Source organism: Heterodontus francisci, chromosome 34 (assembly GCF_036365525.1).
Source record: "Heterodontus francisci isolate sHetFra1 chromosome 34, sHetFra1.hap1, whole genome shotgun sequence".
Taxonomy (NCBI): domain Eukaryota; kingdom Metazoa; phylum Chordata; class Chondrichthyes; order Heterodontiformes; family Heterodontidae; genus Heterodontus; species Heterodontus francisci.
This window is the reverse complement of record NC_090404.1, coordinates 25,377,791-25,401,635: the sequence shown is the minus strand read 5'-3', so window position 1 is coordinate 25,401,635 and position 23,845 is coordinate 25,377,791. Positions and strand designations below refer to the sequence as shown.

Sequence of the window (23,845 nt, the reverse complement as noted above, 5' to 3'; positions counted from 1 at the left end):
AGAAAGATGAAAAGCGGCTTCAAGGTGATTTGGGCAGACTTAGTGAGTGGGCAAGAACGTGGCAGATGGAATATAATGTGGAAAAATGAGAGATTATCCACTTTGGTAGGAGAAATAGGTGTGCAGAGTATTTCTTAAATGGTAAGAGATTAGACAGTGTAGATTTACAAAGGGACCTGGGTGTCCTTGTCAATAGGTCTTTGCAAGCTAATCTGCAGGTGTAGCAAGCAATTCGGAAGGCTAATGGTATGTTAGTCTTTATCGCAAGAGCATTTAAGTACAGGGGTAGTGAAGTCTTGCTTCAATTGTGTAGAACCTTTGTTAGACTGCATTTGGAGTACTGTGTACAGTTTTGGTCCCCTTACCTTAGGAAGGATATTATTGCCATAGAGGGAGTGCAACGAAGATTCGCCAGACTTGTTCCCAGGATGGCGGGACTGTCCTTGGAAGAGAGATTGGGGAAACTCTGCCTCTCTTTTCTAGAGTTTCGAAGAATGAGAGGTGATCTCATTGAAATCTTCAAAATACTTAAAGGGATAGACGGTGGATGCAGCTAAGATGTTTCCCCTGGTTGGGGAGTCTAGAACCAGGGGATATAATTTCAAAATAAGGGGAAAGCCGCTTAGGACAGAGATGAGGAGAAATTTCTTTACTCAGAGTGTTGTGAATATTTGGAATTCTCTACCCCAGAGGGCTGTGGAAGCTCAGTCATTGAGTATGTTTAAAGCAGAGATTGACAGATTTCTAAATACCAATGACATAAAGGGATATGGGGATAGTGGGGGAAAAAGGCACTGAAGTGGATGATCAGCCATGATCACACTGGCAGGGTAGGCTCAATGGGCTGAATGGCCTATTCCTGTTCCTATGAGACATGATCTGACTGAACAAAATACATTTTTAAGAGACTTGACAGGGTAGATGCTGAGAAAATGTTTCCCCTGTCTGGGGAATCTAGAACACTGGGTCACAGTCTCAGGATAAGGGGTCGGACATTTAGGACTGAAATAAGGAGAAATTTCTTCACTGAAAGGGTTGTGAATCTTTGGAATTGTCTACCCCAGGGAGCTGTGGATGCTCAGTCATTGAGTATATTTAAGACAGAGATTGATAGATTTTTGGGTACTGAGTGAATTAAGGGATATGGGGATAGTGCGGGAAGGTGGAGTTGAGGTAGAAGATCAGCCAAGATCTTGGTGAATGGGAGAGCAGGCTCGAAGGGCCAAATGGCCTCCTCCAGCTCCTATTTCTTATGTTCATTAAACCTCAGTCTGGTTCCTCTCAAGCTGCTGAGTGAGTGAATTAAATCTTTCTTGACAAATCACCAAGATACCAGATTACAAGTCATGCCGGAAACATCATTTATTGGTTACAAATCACAACTTAGTTAAATCTGGGCACACAGACACTTTACATTTATATGTTTAGTTTTTAGTTTAGTTTAGAGATACAGCACTGAAACAGGCCCTTCGGCCCACCGAGTCTGTGCCGACCATCAACCACCCATCTATACTAATCCTACACTAATCCCATATTCCTACCACATCCCCACCTGTCCCTATATTTCCCTACCACCTACCTATACTAGGGGCAATTTATAATGGCCAATTAACCTAGCAACCTGCAAGTCTTTGGCATGTGGGAGGAAACCGGAGCACCCGGAGGAAACCCACGCAGACACAGGGAGAACTTGCAAACTCCACACAGGCAGTACCCAGAATTGAACCCGGGTCGCTGGAGCTGTGAGGCTGCGGTGCTAACCACTGCGCCGCCCCTGTGTTTATCCATGTTTATAATCAGAGTTATCCAGCAGTTGAGCATTAATAGGGAGAGTATTTCACAAAACAAGTAACAAATGCAGGGGTGAGAGTGGCCAAAGACTGAAAGCTCTGAAAATGAGTAGTCGCACAGAAAAAGTCTGAATTTTTCTGACAAGGAGTCATGTAAATTCAGCCAGGGAAAGAGCGAGACTGAGCCGGATCTGCGAGGAAACAGGCACCGGCAAGTGGGAGTTCCAGCGGCTTAAAAGACTCTCTCACACTCTCGCAGGGACAGCGAGAGACTTCCACGACTGACCTCACAGTTCAGAAAGTGACACGTTGCAAGGGGAGGGCAGCTGATTGGTGAGTAGGAACAGGTGAGTATTTCATCCCTTTTTTACTACCTTCAATAGCCGAAGTAAAAGTAAAGGTAGGGAATTTAGATTCTAGTAGGTAGTGTTTGGATTTGAATAAGGTCCCTTGCGTAATTAGTACTCTAAATTAAAGGGAGTAACTAAGGAGCTTAATCTAAGGCTAAGTCATGGCAGGAGAGCACAGCCCCGTGGCCTGCTCCTCCTGTGCTATGTGGGAAATCGGGGACACTTCCAGTGTCCCTGGCGAACATGTGTGCAGGAGATGTGTCCAGCTTCAGCTACTGGCTGACTAAATTGCGCAGCTGGAGCTGCGGATCGATTCACTGTGGAGCATCCGCGATGCTGAGGACGTCGTGGATAGCATGTTTGGTGAGGTGGTCAGATCGCAGGTAATGGCTGCACAGGCAAAAAAGGGATGGGTGACTACCAGGAGGAGTAGTAGGCGCAGGCAGGTAGTGCAGGAGTCCCCTGTGGCCATCCCCCTCTCAAACAGATATATCACTTTGAATACTGTTGGGGGTGGGGGGGGGGGGGGGGGGGGATGGCCTCCCAGGGGAAAGCAGCAACAGCCAAGTTCGTGGTTCCACGGATCACTCTGCTGCACAGGAGCTAGGTAGCATATTAAAAAGCAGGACCTCAAAGGTTGTAATCTCTGGATTACTCCTGGTGCCATGTGCTAGTGAGTATAGGAATAGGAGGATAGAGCAGATGAATGCGTGGCTGAAGAGATGGTACAGGAGGGAGGGCTTTAATTTTCTGGATCACTGGGTCTGTTTCTGGCAAAGTTGGGACCTGTACAAGTTGGATGGGTTGCACCTGAACCGGAATGGGATCAACATCTTTGCTGGGAGGTTTGCTGGTGCTGTTGCGGGGGTGGGGGGGGGGGGGCGTTTAAACTAATTTGGTAGAGGGAATGGGATACAGAGTGGAGGTACAGTAGGGGGTGATGCAGAAGAGAAACTGAGTCAGTCTGGAAGGCTCCGCAAATATAGACCTGCTAAGGAACAAGTGAAAAATGCAAGGCTGGAATGCATCTATTTTAATGCAAGGAGTCTTACAAGTAAGGCAGATGAATTGAGGGCATTGATCAGCACATGGGATTATGATATTGTTGCTATCACAGAGACATGGTTGAGAGAGGGGCAGGACTGGCAGCTCAATATTCCAGGGTATAGAATCTTCAGGCGTGACAGGGGAGGGTGTAAAAGAGGAGGTGGCATTGCACTGTTGATCAAGGAGTCAATTACTGCAGTAAGGAGGGATGTTATCTTAGAAGGTTCCTCAAATGAGGCCCTATGGGTAGAACTTAAAAACAAAAAGGGAGCAATCACTTGGCTGGGAGTGTACTACAGGCCTCCAAACAGTCAGGGAGAGATAGAGGAGCAGATATGTAGGCAAATCTCAGAGAAGTGTAAAAATAATAGGTAATAATAGTAGGGGATTTCAACTTTCCCAATATCAACTGGGATAGTCTTAGTGCAAAAGGCTTAAAGGGGGCGGAATTCTTAAAATGCATACAGGAGAGCTTTTTGAGCCAGTACGTAGAAGGTCCGACAAGAGAAGGGGCAGTACTGGAGCTAATCCTAGGGAATGAAGCCAGACAAGTGGTAGAAGTGTCAGTGGAGGAGCATTTCAGGGATAGTGACCATAACTCTGTAAGATTTAAGGTAGTTATGGAAAAGGACAAAGACAGACCAGAAATAAAGGTACTGAATTGGGGAAGGCCGATTTCAATATGATAAAACAGGATGTGGCCAAAGTGGACTGGGAGCAGCTGCTTGTAGGAAAGTCTACATCAGACCAGTGGGAGTCATTCAAAGAGGAAACAGTGAGAGTTCAGAGTCAACATGTTCCCGTAAAGGTGAAGGGTCGGACCGATAGGTCCAGGGAACCCTCAATGTCAAGGGATATACAGGATTGGATCAGGAAAAAAAAGGTGTATGGCAGATTGAGAGCGCTGAAAACAGCGGAGGCACGAGAGGAGTGTAGAAAGTGTAGGGGGATACTGGAAATATTCAGGTCAGGCAGCACCTGTGGAGCGAGAACCAGAGTTAACGTTTCAGGTAAATCGAGCTGCCTGCAGCCTGGAAGTCTGAGTGGGATGAGAATAGAATAAGGAGGAAATATAGTCCACCAGTTAGAGCTACCTACAATGCACCTACATTACTGGGATAGGGAGACAGAGTTTAGAAACACTCAGCAACACAACTCCAGTAAAACATCGCAGGAGGAAAAGGGGGAGCAGTGTGTGTGTGTGTGTCTATCCTGATATCCCCAGATGCAACTCACCAGCGCCATTGCACTGGCATTACACGCACTGCGCATGCTCCAAACACTACCGTATAGCGCCTGCGCATTGGACTCTTGTGGTGTGAATAGGGAACATTTTCTATTGCCCGTAATGTTGGGCTGAAGCTCCGCCATTGAACCTCCCAGTATGAGTAATAAAAGCAAAATACTGCGGATGCTGGAAATCTGAAACAAAAACAAGAAATGCTGGAACCACTCAGCAGGTCTGGCAGCATCTGTGGAAAGAGAAGCAGAGTTAACGTTTCGGGTCCGATGAAGGGTCACTGACCCGAAACGTTAACTCTGCTTCTCTTTCCACAGATGCTGCCAGACCTGCTGAGTGGTTCCAGCATTTCTTGTTTTTATCCCAGTATGAGTGGTGGGTGGGAGCAACGATTAGTCGGAATGGCGAGCAGACGGACGTCGGAGGGAGTATGGAGGAGAAAGATTGATTCAGCGGGGAATTGAATGCGGCGGCGATCGAGACTATTGAGGGGGTTTGTGTTTAATTCGTGTTTTTGTGACAAATTGAGCAGCGCCATCTTTATTCCTGGCAGCTGCCTAACATGTCGCAGACGGTGACGTTTCAATCGATGAAGCTGTATTTGCGGCATGTGCTAGTGATGCACCACCTAGTGGTCGTTGCTAGCAAACACGTCCTTAATCTGTGTTCGCTGTTTTACACCATTTTATTTTTTGAGAATGGAACATGAACTTTCCGTCCATTCTCTGACATGTATATGGCAGTCTATTCTCCCCAGAATGCTCCGCGCGTGTGAATGCAGTCGATCGCCATCCCAAGGGCCGCAACGCGCAGGCGCAGGAAGGCCCCGCCCCCAGCAACTCTCGGAAGCGGATTTGGGGGGCGTGCACAGTCTTCACAACACCGAGTCTCAGCGGTTCTCAGGCTCCGACTTAGAACTGCCGGGTCCGGCGACGGCGGAGGGAGTATTAAAGCGACAGTGCAGTCTCTCCCCACCTCACCTCCTAGCCGCCGCTTCCCGCTTTCTTCTCCTGTTTCCACCGAGTCAGAAAGCCTGGGAGGTGTTGGGCTGTTTAAGTATTGTAGGTTTGTTTTCTTCAGCATAAGGGGGAACTTCCCTCGATTTAAAGGATACCAACAGAAGGAGACTGAGTAGCTGGTGAGTCTTTTTATGTTTAACTATTGAGGTTTATTGTTATTCGTAAGGGTTATTATCGAATAAGCAGAGGAATGGCGGGGCTGCTGCGACCTCTACAGTGCACATCCTGTACTGTAGAAAACATGGAACATTTATGGTACAGAAGGAGGCCATTCAGCCCATTGTGTCAGATTAATCACACTTTCTAGTTGTTACGACCTCAGAGAGATAGTCAACATGAAAAATACGAGATATGAACACCTATTTAACGAATCACACCAAATTTCACTTTCTGAGTCTTATAACAACTAAAAGAAATCACCAAATTAACTGTCTAGCACTTTGCAAATAGCTGATGCCCCAGATGACAATGAGGTTTTTTTCTTTACGTATTCAACACTTGTATATGTCAGGCCACACAGTTACATCGCACGGCCCTTTTTGATGACTATCATTTGCTGCTAAGAGTCCCAAATTCCTCCCAGGGGCAATGTGCTGGATCTCCCAGGCCTTGCAATGAAAAGCGGTATTTGTCTCTCTCTCACACAGACAATCACGAAGAAATAGGCAGGTCGTGCAAGCGACCCATGAGTGCATCTCACTCTCCAACCAGTATTCAGCTCTGACTACTGATGAGAGTGAGAGGGCATCTGGAGAGTGCAGCCAGAGCCACGTCCATAAAACCACAGTTGGATCAGCTGCACAAGACGACTGGAAGAGCAATAGTGATAGGAAACTCGATAGGGGAAGAGACAGGCGTTTCTGCAGCTGCAAATGTGAATCCAGGATGATGTGTTGCCTGCCTCGGGCCAGGATCAAGGATGTCACTGAATGGCTGCAGAGCACCCTGAGGGGGTAGGGTGAACAGCCAGCAGTCGTATCCACATTGGTACCAATGACATAGGCAGAAAGAGGGATGTGGTCCTGCAGTCAGAATTTAGGGAGCTGGTAGGAAATTAGCAAGCAGGACCTCAAAAGTAGTAATGCTCCTATGAAGAATCTCAGGATGCTTTTATTATGTTAAAGGTGCTATATAAATGCACATTGTTGTTGTTGACTGTGGGCAGGGATTCAGTTCCAGTCTGAGCTGGAAACTCCTGGGTGCGGTCACGTCAGGGAGAGGATGTTCACCAGCTGAATGTGGAAATGGATTCACTCAGTCATCCCATTTACTGATAGACCAGCACAGTCACACTGGAGAGAGACCGTTCAGATACTTCACCTGTGTGAAGGGATTTACTCAGTTTTCCCACCTGTTAACATCCCAGCTTTCAAAGTTCAAAGGATTTGATCCATAATCAGCACATTCTTACTGGAGAGAGACTGTTTAAATGTTGTGTGTGTGTGAAGAGATTCACTCATTCACCCCACATACTGACACACCACTGAGTTCACATGTGACTGGAGGGGTTGGATTCTGCTGTTATTGCTGCTGTTTTGGGGAATCTGGATTGGTCCCAGTTCCCATTTCCCTTTCTTTCTGGTGGATCATGGGGAGTCCGTGCACTTGGGTTTCTGTATGATTTCTTTCCTAATTTTATATTGGTCTGGCCCATTCATCACCTACTTTTACTGATTTGTTCTCCGGCCCCAGTCTTCACCACATTACAGTAAAAACACAATTACATTTATTTGGGGCTGCAATGGCAGGGCTTTTACCCAGCATTGTCCATGGTGGAGAATGTTCCCTATTCACACCACAGGAGACCAGTGACCGGCATGGTGCCAAACAATCTTAGTAAGCAGTGCTTCCTGTCTCCCAGTTTTTGTTTCTGCTGCTGCTTCATTCAGTTTGGAGCCAACCCGGTGCCATCAAACCATAGAAAAATTATGGCACAGACTGAGGCTATTCAGCCCGTCGTGTCTGTGCTGGCCGAAAAAACTTGCCGTCCAACGTGAATTTCTATCCTGGACTGACGGTGATGGCTTTTGTAAACTCCTTTTACAGGGGGTTAGAAGGGAAGGATCTGCACATCAAGATCAGACAGAATCACTTGATTCATCAGGACCTGAATATCATCGGCCTTTGAATGTGGAAGGAAAAAGGTTTGTCTGTTCGAAAAGATTTCAGGTATCAGTGTGACTGGAAAAGCACTGAGATACACAAAGCCCTGGTTAGACCACACCTGGAATATTGTGTTCAGTTCTGGGCATCACACCTTAGGAAGGATATATTGGCCTTGGAGGGAGTGCAGTGTAGATTTACCTGAATGATACCTGGACTCCAAGGGTTAAATTACAAGTAGAGATTACACAAATGAATCATTACAACACAGAAGGAGGACATTCAGCTTTTTGTTTCCATGCCATCTCTCTGTAGAACAATCCAGTCAGTCCCATTCCCCCGCTCTACTCGCTGAGGAACAAAAGTTCTTCCTCACATCCCCCCCATATCTCCTGCCCAAAATCTTAATCTGTGTCCCCGAGTCCTTGTACCATCAGCTAATGGGAACAGCTTTTCTTCTGTCTACCTTATCTAAACCGATCATAATATTGTACACCTTGATCAGATCTACTCCTTGGAACAAAGCAGGTGGAGGGGAACAATCCCAACTTCTCCAGCCTAACCTTGTAGCTAAATTCCCTCATCCCAGGAAACATTCTGGTAAATCTCCTCTGCACCCCCTCAAGGACCTTCACATCCTTCCTAAAGTGTGAAGACCAGAACTGGACACAATTCTCTAGTTGTAGCCTCACCACAGCTTTATAAAGGTTCAGCAAAACTACTCAGATTTTCCATGCAATACCTCTATTTATGAAGCCCAAGATCCCAAATACTTTGCTAGCTATGCTGTCAATATGTCATACCATCTTCTAAGATCTATGCACATGAACCCCCAGGTCCCTCTGTCGCTGCACACTCTTTATAAATGTGCCATTAAGTATATATTGCCTCTCCCAATGCCTTGTGTCAAAATGCATCACCTCATGATGGTTGTATTCCCAGGAATTTAGAAGATTAAGGGGTGCTTTCAACAAAGTTTCCAAGGTATTAATTGAAACAGATAGGATAGAGAGAAACTATTTCTGCTGGTTGGGGAACCTAATACTGGGGGGATCAGGGTATAAAAGTTAGCGCCAGACTTTTCATTAATCCACTCCTGGGCCCTGTAGGCTTAAACATTAATCCACCCCTGCTGTACATAAACAGAATCAAAGCCCAGAAACAGGCCATTCAGCCCCACTAGTCTGTGCTGGTGTTTATAATCCACATGAGCCTCCTCCTAATCTAATTACTTCGTCTCACCCTGTCCCCATATCCCTCTATTCCCTTCTCCCTCATAAATGTATTGAGCCTCCCCTTAAACACATCATTGCTATCTGCTTCAACCACTCCACATGGCAATGAGTTCCACATTCTCACCACTCTCTGAGTAGAGAAATTCCTCCTAAGTTCTCTATTTGACCTGTTAATGTCTGTCTTATATTGCTGCCCCCTTGTTCTGACTGACAATTTTAAAGAGAATTTCCAGAGAAAGGAGCCCCAGCCTGCTCAATCTTGCTGGATAGTATCATCCTCTCTGGTGACATCTTTGTAAATCTATTCTGCACTTTCTTCAGTGTTTCAATATCCTTTTTTAATCTGGAGACCAGAACTGCTCACAGTCCTTCTAAGTGAGGTTCTCTATAAATTTAACATTCCCTCCCTGCTGTTACATTGTATTCCTCTAGAAAAGAACATCAGCTCTTTCTTTGCTCTCTTATCGACTTGTGTTGCTCCTTTCCACTGCCAATGTGTGTCATGGAGTGGAAATAAACTTGCAGGGCCACGGGCTCAAGCGGGGGAGTGGGACTGACTGGATTGCTTTCCGAAGAGCTGACATGGACCTGATGGGTTGAATGGCCTCCTCCTGTGCTGTAAATGTGCTGTGCCCTTGTTTGAGAGAGGAAATCCCAGCTCTCCGCCCTGGGATTCTCAGTATGAACAGGGTGGGATAGGTTTTTGGTGCGGGTAGAGGGGGTGCTCCTTTTTTTCTACATTTTTCGCCCTCCAGTATTTGGTTCTTACTTCTGTGCATTGGAAGGAGCTGGTTAGTGAGTACCCAGCAAGCTATTCTACTTATAATAAATAGCCTGTAAAGCTAAGGTACGGCAGGGCAGCTCGGCCGAGTGGAATGTACAGCCTGTGGCATGTGGGAAGTCATGGACGCACCATGTGTCCTACACAAACATCTGCAGGAAGTGTCACCGGCTGCAGAAGCTCGAGCTCTGGGTTTCGGAACTCGAGTGGTGGCTGGAGTCACGGTTGTGCATTCGCAAGGCAGAGAACTATGTGGATAGCATGTTTAGGGAGGTGGTCACACCGCAGGTTAGAGGCATGCAGGCCGATAGGAAATGAGTGACCACCAGGCAGGTAGTGCACGAGTCCCCTGAGACAATCTCGCTCACTCCAGGATGGTGCGTTGCCTCCCTGGTGCTAGGTCAAGGATGTCACGGAGTGGCTGCAGGACATTCTGAAGGCGGAGGGTGAACAGCCAGCAGTCGTGGTTCACACCAGAACCGATGACATAGGTAGAAAGAGGGATGTAGTCCTGCAGTCAGAATTTGGGGAGCTAGGCAAGAAATTAGCAAGCAGGACCTCAAAAGTAGCAATCTCCAGATTAGTCTCAGTGTCATGTGCAGGTATAGAAATAGAAGGATAAGACACATAAATATGTAGCTGGAAAGATGGTGCAGGAGGGAGGGCTTCATAGTATGGGACATTGGGACCTGTACAGGCTGGACGGGTTGCACCTGAACAGAGCCGGGACTGAGTTCCTTGTGGGATGTTTTGTTAATGCTGTTGGGGGGGATTAACTAGTTTGGCCGGGGGGATGGGGACCCGAGGGTTGCCTCAGTTGGGACAAAATCAGAAATGAAAATGGAAGGCAGAAAATTAATGGATGAGTCTGGAAGACAGAGGAAACTAAGGTTAGAAAATAAAAACATGAGTTTGGCAGTGCTCAAGGGTATCTCTTTCAATGCAAGGAGTATTGCAAATAAAGCAGATGAGCTGAGGGCACAGATAGACACGTGGCAGTATGATATCATAGCTATTACAGAGACATGGCTCAAGGAGGGACAGGAATGGCAGCTCAACATTCCTGGTTGCAGGGTTTTCATCAGACACGATAGGGAGGGGGATAGGAAAGGAGGGATGTGGCAATTTTGGTCAAGAAAACTATTACAGCTGTGAGAAGGGATGATACGTTGGAATGTTCATCAAATTGTGCCATATGGATTGAGCTAAGGAACAAAAAAGGGGCAATCACACTGCTGGGAGTGTACTATAGACTCCCAGACAAACAGTCAGAGGGAGATAGAAGAGCAGATATGTAAGCAAATCTCTGAGAAGTGCAAGAACAATAGGGCAGTAATAGTAGGGAATTTTAACTACCCCAATATTAACTGGGAGAGTTTTAGTGTGTAAGGAATTGAGGGAGCAGAATTCTTGAGGTGCATTCAGGAGAACTTTTTTGCCCAGTATGTAGCAAGTCCAACAAGAGAGGGCACAGTTTTAGACTTAGTTTTAGGAAATGAAGATAGGCAGGTGAAAGGAGTGGCAGTGGGAGAGCATTTTGGTGGTAGTGATCATAATTCAGTCAGTTTTAACATAATTATGGAAAAGGACGGAGGTAGAACAGGAGTTAGAGTTCTCAATTGGGGCAAGGCCAATTTTATTAAACTGAGGAGTGATTTAGCGAAAGTGGACTGGAAACACCGACTTGAAGGTAAATCAATGTCAGAATAGTGAGAGGCGTTCAAAGGGGAGTTTCAAGGGTTTCAGAGTAGACCTCTTCCCACAAAGAATAAAAGGGTGAGACAGATAAATCTAGAGCCGCATGGATGTCAAGGAGCTTACAGGGTCAGATAAGGCAGAAAGGAAAGCTTATGTCCTGACACACTCAATACTACAGAAAGCTGAGAGGAGTATAGAAAGTGGAGGGGTGAAATCAAAAAGGAAATTAGGAAAGCAAAGAGAGGGCATGAAAGAATATTGGCAAGCAAAATCAAGGTGAACCCAAAGATGTTTTTTCAATACATTGAGAGTAAGAGGATAACTAAGGAGAGAGTGGGGCCCATAAAAGACCAAAAAGGTAACCTGTGTGTAGGGGTGGAAAATGGTGGTATTGTTCTTAATGAATATTTTGCATCTGTTTTCACGAAAGAGGGGGACGATGCAGATATTGTAGTTAAGAAAGATGGGGGGGGGTGAAGTACTGGATATGACAAACATAAAGGAGAGAGGAAGTATTAATAGGATTGGCATCCTTGAAAGTTGATAAATCACCAGGGCCAGATGAAATGTCCCCATGGCTGTTAAAAGAAAACAGAGAGGAAAAAGCAGAAGGTCTGACCATCACTTTCCAGTCCTCACTGGATACAGGTGTGATGCCGGAGGATTGGAGAACTCTAACATTCTACCTCTGTTTAAAAATGGAGCGAGGGATAGACCGAATAATTACAGGCCAGTCAGTCTAACCTCAGTCGTGGGAAAATTATTGGAATCAATTCTGAGAGACAAGGATAAACGGTCACTTAGAAAGGCACAGATTAATCGAGGATAGTCAGCACGGATTTGTTAAGGGAAGATCTTGTCCAACTAATTTAATTGAATTTTTTGAAGAAGTAATAAGGAGGATTGATGAGGGTCACGCAGTTGATATGGTCGACATGGACCTTGTCGAAAGCCTTGCTAAAATCCCACATGGCAGACTGGTTAAAAAAATAAAATCCCATGGGATCCAGGGAAATGCAGCAAGATGGATACAGAATTGGCTCAGTGGCAGGAAACAAAGGGTAATTGTTGACGGGTGTTTTTGCGACTGGAGGGCTTTTTCCAGTGACATTCCTCAGGGCTCGGTACTGGGTCCTCTGCTTTTTCTGGTATGTATTAACGATTTGGACGTAAATGTCAGGTGCATAATCAAGAAGTTTGCAGATGACACAACAACTGGCCTTGTGGTACAAAGCGAGGTTGGCTGTAAGAAGATATCAGTGGACTGGTCGGGTGAGCAGAAAAGTGGCAAATGGAATTCAACCTGGAGAAGTGTGAAGTGATGCATTTGGGGAGATGAAACAAAACAAAGGATTACATGATTAATGGTAAAATACTGAGAAGTGTAGAGGAAGTGAGGGACCTTGGAGTGAATGTCCACAGATCCCTGAAGGTAGCAGGACAGGTTGATAAGGTGGTTAGGAAGTCATGGAATAATTTCCTTTATTAGCTGAGGTATAGAATATAAGGGCAGGGAGATTATGCTGGAACTGTATAACTCATTGGTTAGGCTACAACCTGAATACTGTGTTCAGTTCTGGTCACCTCATTACAGAATCGTTAGTGTGGAAGGAGGCCATTCGGCCCATCGTCTCTGCACTGGCTCTTTGAAAGAGCAACGCCCTCAGTTCCATTCCCTGCCTTCTCCCCATAACCCCACACATTCTTTCCATATAACTGTCTAATATCCCTTTTGAATGCTTCAATTGAACCTGCCTCCACCTCGTTCTCCGGAAGCGCATTCCAGATCTTAACCACTCTCTGCGTGAAAAAGTTTTTCCTCAGGTCACTTTTGCTTTTCTTACCAAATACTTCAAATCTGTGCCCTCTCGTTCTCAATCCTTTCACGAGTGGGAACAGTTTCTCTCTATCTACTCTGTGCAGACCCCTAAAATTACAGAAAGGATGGAATTGCACTCGATAGAGGACAGAGGAGATTTACAAGGATGTTACCGGGACTGGAAAAATGCAGCTATGAGGAATGATTGGATAGGCTGGGGTTGTTCTCCTTGGAACAGAGAAGGCTGAGGGGAGATTTGATTGAAATAGACAAAATTGTGAGGGGTCTGGATAGAATGGATATGAAGGGTCTATTTACCTTAGCAGAGAGGTCAACGACTAGGGGGCATAGATTTAAGTGATTGGTAGAAAGAATAGAGGGGAGATGAGGAAAAAAATTTTCACCCAGAGGGTGGTGGTCTGGAACTCACTGCTTGAAAGGGTAGTTGAGGCAGAAACCCTCAACTCATTGAACAGGTGTCTGGATATGCATCTCAAGTGTGGTAACCTGCAGGGCTACGGACAAAATGCTGGAAGGTGGGAATAAGCTTGGGAAGGTGGGTGGCTCGTTTTTCGCCCAGTGAAGACACGATGGGCCAAGTGGCCTCTTTCTGTGCTATAAACTTTCTATAACTGTTAAACAGCTGGTCCAGTTGACACTGAAGTATCTGAAACTCAGAATAGGAATTCCAGGAAAACAAAACACTGACAAATGTTGAAGTGTTTTGTTGATAAAAGAAACATTGATTTCACTTTGAAAGGATAAATAGTTTACCAGGGGGTTCACACTGACTCACCTGACTGGCAGCCTCAGGTTGCAGCCCTCAAACCCTGCGATTGCTTCCAGAAGCCGCTGTTGCCTTGGTCCTCCGGCCTCGGAGCTTCTTCCTGTTGTTTCCCAGGACAATCACTCAGCTCTCGGTAACATGACCCTGTCCAGAGGGAGTTCAGGGACTCAGAGGAAGAAAATAAATGAGGCCGTGAATCTGAGCTGGGAAAAACAATGAGAGAAACAGGATTTAATTTATAAACTGAACTGTTACAAATCAAATCTAAACAATTATTATCATCAATATATTCTTTTGGCGATGGGGAGGAGCTTGTCAGACCCATCTGCAGTTGGTAAGCGGTGGAGCCGGCGGGCAGGCTTCGTAAACACCCGGTGTCGGCTGCAAACCCCGATCAATCAGCTGCAGCTCCCGTGTTTGCACCGAGCGGGGCTTCTCCCGGTAACAGGCCCAGGTAAATGGCTGCCAGCTTGGAGCAGGATGACTGAGTGGGCGGAGCTTCAGGTCCCTGATCCCAACTGCTCCCGGCGCCCGGGAGAGGAACACCATTGGTCCATGGCTGCAGGAGCCCATTTGCTGACAATGCAGCCACTAGGTGGCGCTGCACTGGCACGTGCACAAATGCAGCCTGTTCAACTAAAACGGCACAGTCAGCGACGTTCAGGCAGCTGCCAGGACTAAAGATGGAGCTGCTCAAATAATCACACAAAGGCAACGTAAACACATGGCAGCACAAAATGGCCAGAGAGATTGGCTGGCTGGGGAATGGCAGGAGAGAGTGGATGGGGGAATGACCAGAGAGAGCAGGCAGAATTGCTGGTAAGAGGGGGGCGAAGGGGCAGGAGGAGAGCTCACCCGCCACCACCAAGGCCTTCCCCCGCTCCCCCCTCCATACCCCGTTCTCCTCCCCAATTCCCCCCCCCCTTCTCCGCTTGCTGTCTATCGCGCGTTATGCGATGATATCATCCTGGCAATGCGGAACACAGCGCACGTGCAGAGAGCAGGAGCCCGTTTGCGCATGTGCGCAGGTTGGCGCAGTCAGATGACGTTGCCGCTGCCTGCGTTGTCAAGAATCACTTTGTTGGTCCATTGGGTGTCACGAGCGTGTCCGGCGGGGCGGCAGCTGCGGCATTCCTCCCGGTGACAGAGCCCGCGTTAACCACCGCCGTCTTTTATAGGGGGAAATGTGCGGCGGGGCGCATGCGCGGCCATCCTGGGACGGAACAATGACTGGGCGGGGCTTCAGGTTTCCTGTTCCCATTTTGACCAAGTCGGGTGAGTGCCAGAGACGCTTTTGCAGCTGGTGAGAGTCGCCGGGGCGGAATGGAAACCGGCGGGGAGGCTTTAGAAACACCCGGTATAGGCCGCGAGCCCCGAATAAAAAAAACTCCAGGTCCCGCTTTTGCAACTCCGGTGCTTTGTCCCAGGAAAGACTGCAAGTTAACGGCCGCCATGTTGATTGAGCGCGGAGCGCATGCGCGACCATCTTGGTGACGCCACAGAGCGTGGGCGGGGCTTCAGGATCCCAGTGACCAGGAGAGAAAATCATTAGCCTATTGATTTGATTCTCACTCTGCACACAGGGGCTGGAGAACTGAACCCAGTCAGAGTAGAGGGAGGGAGAAAACTGGCAGTGGAGGAAAGAGATGGTGCCATGGGTTTGGATTTCAGCACAGGGAGGAGGAAGAGTGTGTGGTGCAGGGATTTACAGCTTTGGGGGAACAAAAGAGGAAAAAATCTTTCATTGAAATTCGAATTGTCTCTTCTGACTTTCTATCCTGTACTGACAACTTTTGTAAACTCCTTTTACAGGGTGTTAGAAGGCAAAAATTTACAGACAGAAAACTCAAATCAAACATCACATCAAGATCTGAGAGTCAATTCATTTGGATCTGAATATCATCGGCCCTTGAATGTGGAAGGAGAAATGTTTGTCTGTTCTGTCTGTGGGAAAAGATTTCAAACATCAGTGTGACTGGAAAAGCACCGAGACACACACACACCCGAGTGAGAGTGTTCCAGTGCACTGACTGTGGAAAGAGCTTTAACCAGTTACACAGCCTGAAAAAACATCACGCCATTCACAGCGGGGAGAAACCATACACGTGTTCAGTGTGTGAATGAGGTTTCAACTGATGGTCCAACCTGGAGAGACACAAGGACACCGGCACCACGGAGAAACCGTGGAAATGCGGAGACTGTGGGAAGGGATTCAATTACCCGTTCAAGCTGGAAACTCATCGGCGTACTCACACTGGGGAGAGGCCGTTCACCTGCTCCATGTGTGGGAAGGGATTCACTCAGTCATCCATCCTGCTGACACATCGGCGAGTTCACAGCGGGGAGAGGCCATTTATTTGCTCCGTATGTGGAAAGGGATTTAGTTGCTCATCCCATCTCCTGACACACGAGCGAGCTCACTCTGGGGTGAGACCATTCACTTGCTCCGTGTGTGGAAAAGGATTCACTTCTTCCTCCCGTCTTCTGACACATGAGCGAGCTCACACTGGGGAGAGGCCGTTCACCTGCTCCGTGTGTGGGAAGGGATTCACTTCTTCATCCAGGCTACTGACACACCAGGGCATTCACAATGGAGAGATACCATTTACCTGTTCAATCTGCGGAAAGGAATTCACTCATTCATCACATCTGCTGAGACATCAGCGTGTACACATTTAGAGGAGGCCGTTACTGCTGCTGTTAATCTGCTTCGTGTGTGGGAAGGGATTTGCTTGTTCATCCACCTCAGAACACACAAGGTCATCACTCTGATAAGAGATCTTTCAAATGTTCTCACTGTGAGAAGAGCTTTAAAAGCACAAATAATCCACTGAAACCTCAAGAGGATATAGACAGGCTGGTGGAATGAGCAGACAAAATTCACCGCTGAAAAATGTGAGGTGATACATGTCAGTAGGAAGATTGAGGAGAGACTAATCATGTTAAATATTAAAGGGGGCGTAAGAACACAGAGGCCTGTGTAAGAAGATAGGCTTTTGACGGTATTTTGCGGAATTCGGCACGGCAAGAGTTAAATTGCCCGAAACTTTGCTCTGAAAAGCTTCTTTCTGCAAAAACTACACTGCCTCGGACTTTCTGCTGCCTCCGTGTTCTGGGTGTGTGAGAGGTGGCATTGGTGTTGTAAAAACACACATCACCGGGAAAGAACAAGGGAAACTCTCTTCTCTGAATGTAGAAATAGACCGAGCTGTTATAAATTGGTGAAATATAATCAATTCTAAATCCTTTTAGTGATTTCCAGCATGAAGCTTTGATCCAGTTAGAACACTCATTATCATCAAGGTCCTGGTTTGCTTCATCACAATGGAAACTGCAACTCAAAAGAGAAAAAGCTTGTGCTCAGGGTGGAAGGCAGAGAAGGGAGGCCCGGGACCTGTGCCGGGGGATGGAACTTACCAGGCTAATGATTGGGTTGAATGGGGGTATGGGAGAGACCTGATTGGAAGGATTTTTCTGTGGTTCCAGTTTTTGCAGGATATCTCAGTGGGTTTGGGACATTCTCAGTGTAGAAGGGTCAGGAAGGTTACTGATCCAAACAGGTGCAGATTGGTATGTGAGTCAGAGAAACGAGGAATGGGCCACTCCTACTTCCCAAAGGACATTAATGGAGAATATAATTCTCATTTGTACTTTATAAATTGCTGCTCAAATACTGAGTGTATTAAATCTCACTTATGCTTAAATAAAACCAAAACTGTTACCAACATGAAGTCAGTTTTGAGCCATTGAACGGTAATAGGAACATTCAGCCATCGAGCCTGTTCCGTCAATCAATGAGGTCATGGCTGATCTGTGACCAAACTCCATATACCCTCCAAAGGGACTTCAAATTATTTCTTCCAGGTTTGCTGAAGGAAGCAAGGCTGGAGATAGCAGGAGCTCTGACCACAATTTTTCAGTCCTCAACAAAGGGAAGAGGCATAAATCTGGTAACTACAGACCAATCAGACTACTGTCAGTGGGGGGAAACCTACGAGAGACCATCATCAAGAACAACATTAATATCACTTGAAGCGTGGGTTAATAAGGGACAGACAGAATGGATTTATTAAAGGCCGATTATGTCTGACTAACCTGATCGAGTTCTTTGATGAAGTAGTAGAGAAAGTTGATGCAGTAGATTTTGTGTATGTGGACTTACAAAAGGTACCTATAGAAATACCAGACTTATTCAGACAATAGAGGCACAATGGTATTAAAGGGGCAGTGGTAATTGGGTAAGTAAATGGCTATGGAATAGGCAGCAGAGAGTATTAGTGAGCAGATGTTATTCTGACTGGAGAGAAGAATGCATTGGATTCCCCAGTATTAGGACTGTTGCTTTCTTGTATAGAAATGAACTGGGCTTGGGTACAGGAAATAGGAATTTAGAAATTTACGGATGATATAAGACTTGGCAATATAGGAAATGGTGAGCAGGATAGGAACCGACGTCAGGAGGACATCAGCAAACTGGTGAAATGGGCAGATTCATGTCAGATGCAATTTAATGCACATCAGTATGAAGTGGTGCACTTTGGGAGGAATGGCTTGGAGAGGCAGAATAATCTGAATGGTATTGTCTTGAGGGGGAGCAGGAACCGAGGAATCTGCGGGTGCATATTGACAGTCCCTTGAAGGTGGCAGGGCAAGTCGATAAGGCAGTTAAGAAAGTGTATAGGATTCACATGGCATTGAAGTGGATGATCAGCCATTGATCATATTGAATGGCAGAGCAGGCTCAATGGGCTGAATGGCCTACTCCTGCTCCTATGTAAACCCAAGAGCCCAGGACACGCTGGGTAATAGAGACCACCATTATACCCTCACAGCGCAGGCACGTGGCGAGAGAACCAATACCAGGGAATAACCTACTTAACCTTGTCCTCAGTCAGCTAGCTGTTGCATGCGTGTGTCTGTTTATGATAGCATTGGTCGGAGTGACCACAGGACAGTCCTTGTGGAGACCAAACACTGTTTACACACTGAGGACACCCACCGTCATATTAGGTGGCACTACCACCGTGTTCAGGGAGATAGATTAAGAACAATTCAAAAGTGGGCATCCATGAGGTGCCGTGGGCCACTGGCAGCAGCTGAATTGTACTCCACCAAAATCTGTAAACTCGTGGCCTTCACTCCTCCATCGTCATCAAGGCAGATAGCTACCCCTGGTCAGTGAGGCCTGAGGAAGATCCAAGTGGCCAATTACCATCTGATCAGCTGTTCTGAATCAGCAGCAGAGAGAATCACCAACAGTATTATCACGCAGTACTTAGTAACCAGTGATGGGTGGAGGTGATGTTACAGCTGTTGGGAGCTCTGGTTAGACTCCATCTGGAGTGCTGCATTCAGATCTACGCAATGTCCCTCAGAAAGGATGTATTGGCCCTGGAGGAGATGCAGGACAAATTCACCAGAATGATGTTGGGGCTGCAAAGGTCATGTATTTTTAGTTATGCTGGTGAACAACACACAAACACATAAATAAAACAGGGAATTCCTGGAAACACGCTGCAGATCCTTCCTTATCTGGAGATCAAAAGTCTGTTGTATAATTGTACCAGTAGTTAACAGGCTCCTGTGAAATCCTCCTTCTGGTATTTTAATGCAGACTTTAATGTATTTATTTTAAACAGGTTTATTTAAATGGGTTAACGCCTATCTTAAATTCAAAGACTCAGGACTAAAACACAAGCACCATGAATCTTTGCAGAATAATTATCACAGACATAGAGTTATACAGCAGAGAAACAGGCCCTTTGGCCCATCGTGTCTGTGCCGGCCGTCAAGCACCTATCTATTCTAATCCCATTTTCCAGCACTTGGCCCGTAGCCTTGTATGCTACAGCGTTTCAAGTGATCATCTAAATACTTCTTAAATCTTGTGAGGGCAGTGCGTTCCAGATTCCAACCACCCTCTGGGTGAGAAGAATTTTCCTAAAATCCCCTAATATAAACCTCCTGCCCCCTGGTTATTGACCACTCCGCTAAGGGAAGAAGTTTCTTCCTATCTATCCTATCAATGCCCCTCATAATTTTGTATAACTCGATCAGCTTCCCCCCTCAGCCTACTCTGCTCTGAGGAAAACAACCTGAGCCTATCCAGTCTGTCTTCATAGCTGAAATACGCCAGCCCAGGCACCATCCTGGTGAATCTCCTCTGCACCCTCTGCAGTGCAATCATATCCTTCCTATAATGTGGTGCCCAGAACTGTACACAGTACTCCAACAGTGGCCTAACTAGCGTTTGATACAGCTCCATCATAACCTCCCTGCTCTTATATTCTATGCCTCGGCTAATAAAGGCAAGTATCCGATATGCCTTCCCAACCACCTTATCTACCTGTGCCTTTAGTGATCTATGGACAAGTACACCAAGGTCCCTCTGTACTTCCTAGGGTCCTACCATCCATTGTATATTCCATTGCCTTGTTAGTCCTCCCAAAATGCATCACCTCACGCTTCTCAGGATTAAATTCCACTTGCCACTGCTCCGCCCATCTTACCAGCCCATCTATATCGTCCTGTAGTCTAAGGCTTTCCTCCTCACCATTTACGACACCACCAAGTTTTGTGTCATCTGCGAACTTACTGATCATACCTCCTATATTCACGTTGAAATTATTAATGTACACCACAAACAGCAAGGGTCCCAGCACCGATCCCTGTGGTATACCACTGGTCACAGGCTTCCACTCGCAAAAACAACCCCCGACCATCGCCCTCTGCCACCTGCCACTAAGCCAATTTTGGATCCAATTTGCCAAATTGCCCTGGATCCCATGGGCTCTTCCCTTCTTAACCAATCTCCCATGTGGGGCCTTATCAAAAGCCTTACTGAAGTCCATGTAGACTACATCAACTGCCATATCCTCATCTGCACATCTAGTCACCTCCTTGAAAAATTCAATCAAGTTTGTTAGACACGATCTCCCATTGACAAAGCCATGCTGACTATTCCTGATTAAGCCCTGCCTCTCCAAGTGGAGATTAATCCTGTCCCTCAGACTTTTTTCCAATAGTTTCCCTACCACTGATGTTCGACTCACTGGCCGGTAATTATCTGGTATGTCCTTGCTACCCTTCTTGAATAATGGTACCACATTCGCTGTCTTCCAATCCTCTGGCACCTCACCTGTGGCCAGAGAGGATTTGAAAATTTGTGTCAAAGCCCCTACTATCGCCTCCCTTGCCTCACATAACAGCCTGGGATACATCTCATCTGGGCCTAGGGATTTATCCACTTTTAAGCCTGCTAAAACAGCTAATACTTCCTCCCTTACAATGCTAATTTGTTCAAGTATATCACAATCCCCCTCTCTGATCCCAACACCTACATCGTCCTTCTCCATAGTGAACACAGATGAAAAGTAATCTTTGAAACCTCACCTATGTCCTCTGGCTCCACACACAGCTTGCCCTTTTGGTCCCTAATGGGCCCTACTGTTTCCCTGGTTATCCTCTTGCCCTTAATAGACTTACAAAATGCTGTGGGATTTTCCTTTATCTTGCCCACCGGTGTTTTTTCATGTCCCCTCTTCGCTCTCCTAATTACTTTTTTAAGTACCTCCCCTACACTTTCTATACTCTTCTAGGGCCTCAACTGTTTTCAGTGCTCTGAATCTACCCTAAGCCTTTTTGTTCCTTATCCAATCCTCTACATCTCTTGACATTCAGGGTTCGCTGGACTTGTTGGTCCTACCCTTCACCTTTATGTGAACATGTTGGCTCTGAATTCTCACTATTTCCTTTTGAATGACTCCCACTGGTCTGATGTAGACTTTCCTACAAGTAGCTGCGCCCAGTCCACTTTGGCCAGATCCTGTTTTATCATATTGAAATTGGCCTTCCCCCAATTCAGTACTTTTATTTCCGGTCCCGCTTTGTCCTTTTCCATAACTACCTTAAATCTTACAGAGTTATGGTCACTATCCCCGAAATGCTCCCCCACTGACACTTCTACCACTTGTCCAGCTTCATTCCCTAGGATGAGGTCGAGCACTGCCTTTCTCTAGTAGGACTTTTTAACGTGCTGGCTCAAAACGCTGTCCAATATGCCCTTTAAGAATTCCACCCCCTTTAAGCCTTTTGCACTAAGACTATCCCAGTTGATATTAGGTAAGTTGAAATCCCCTATTATTTTTATGCCTCTCTGAGATTTTCCTACATATCTGCTCTTCTTTCTCTCCCTGACTGTTTGGAGGCCTGTAGTACACTCCCAGCCAAATGATTGCCCCCTCTTTGTTTTTAGGTTCTACCCTTATGGCCTAATTTGATGAACTTTCTAAGATATCATCCCTCCTTATTGCAGTAATTGACTCCTTGACCAACAGTGCAATGCCACTTCCTCTTTTACACCCCTGTCACGCCTGAAGATTCTATACCCTGGAATATTGAGCTGCCAGTCCTGCCCTTCCCTCAACCATGTCTCTGTGATAGCAATAATATATTCCCATGTGTTATTACACAAAATTAGGGCTCATGGGATTGAGGTAATATATTAGCTTGGATTGGGGATGGGTTAATGGACAGAAAACAGAGAGTGCGAATAAATGGGCCATTTTCAAGTTGGCAGGCTGTAACTGGCAGGGTACTGCAAGGATCATTGCTTTAGCCTCAGCTATTTACAATCTATATTAACGACTCAGATCAAGGATTAAGTGTAATGTATCCAGGTTTGTTGATGACACAAAGTTAGGTGGGAAAGTAAGAAATGAGGAGGACCGAAAGAGGCTGCAAAGGGATATAGACGGGTTGGGTAAGTGGGCAAGAACGTGGCAGATGGAATACAATGTGAAGTCTGATATGATCCACTTTCATAGAAAACATAAACAATGTTTTTTTATGACCAGTGAAAGCCTGAGGAATGTTTGCATTCAGAGGGACCTGGTGTCCTTGTACATGAATCACAGAAAGTTAATAGAGATACAGCAAGTAATTAGGAAAGCAAATGGTATGTTAGCTTTTGTTACAAAGGGATTGGGGTATAAGAGTAAAGAAGTCTTACTACAATTATACAGGGCATTGGTGAGGCCCCACCTGAGGTACTGTGTGCAGTTTTGGTCTCCTTACCAAAGGAAGGACATACTTGTCCTTGAGGGAATGTAATGAAGGTTCACTAGTCTGGGTCCTGGGATGAGGCAATCTATTCACAGAATGTGGGTGTTGGTGGAAATGCCAGCATTTATTGCCCATCCCTAATTGTCCTTGAGAATGTGGTGGTGAGCCACCTCCTTGAATATAACTGAGTGGTTTGCTTGGCCGTTTCATAGGGAGGTTAAGAGTCAACCACATTTCTATGGATCTCGACATTTCTGTGGGTCTGGAGTCACATATGGGCCGGATCGGGTGAGGACGGCAGATTTCCTTCCCTAAAGGAAATTAGTGAACCAGATGGGCTTTTAGGACTTTCTGGTAGTTTTATGGTCACTATTACAGCTTTTTAATCCCAGCTTTATTTAATTAAATTAAATTAAACCCCTGAACTGCCATGGTGGGATTTGAATTCATGTTTCTGCATCATTAGTCCAGGCCTCTGGATTACTAGTTCAGTAACATAACCACTATGCTACAGTACCCCCACTATGATCCATCTCCTCCTATGAGGAGAGATTGAGTTGACTAGGCCTATATTCCCTGGTGTTTAGAAGAATGAGATGTGATCTGACAGAAACATAATAAATTCTTAAGGGACTTGACAGGGTAGATGCTGAGAAAATGTTTCCCCTGTCTGGGGAATCTAGAACACCGGGTCACAGTCTCAGGATAAGGGGTCAGTCATTTAGGACTGAAATGAGGAGAAATTTCTTCACTGAAAGGGTTGTGAATCTTTGGAATTGTCTACCCCAGGGAGCTGTGGATGCTCAGTCGTTGAGTATATTTAAGACAGAGATTGATAGATTCTTGGGTACTGAGTGAATTAAGGGATATGGGGATAGTGTGGGAAGGTGGAGTTGAGGTAGAAGATCAGCCA

General features: G+C 46.1%; 1 protein-coding gene across 1 annotated transcript; it reads left to right on the top strand.

Annotated features, from left to right (window-relative positions):
* The first annotated feature begins 5,283 nt into the window (after nucleotides 1-5,283).
* On the top strand, nucleotides 5,284-17,530 carry LOC137349291 (gastrula zinc finger protein XlCGF8.2DB-like). Its single transcript, XM_068014832.1, has 2 exons — nucleotides 5,284-5,565; nucleotides 15,682-17,530. The coding sequence occupies exon 2, from the start codon at nucleotides 16,150-16,152 to the stop codon at nucleotides 16,546-16,548; it is 399 nt and encodes a 132-aa protein (XP_067870933.1). The 5' UTR covers nucleotides 5,284-5,565; nucleotides 15,682-16,149; the 3' UTR covers nucleotides 16,549-17,530.
* Nucleotides 17,531-23,845: the final 6,315 nt, after the last annotated feature.

Bases quoted from the DNA above. Each gene is read 5' to 3' on its own strand.
- LOC137349291 (XM_068014832.1), top strand. From the start codon at position 16,150: ATGTGTGGGAAGGGATTCACTCAGTCATCCATCCTGCTGACACATCGG.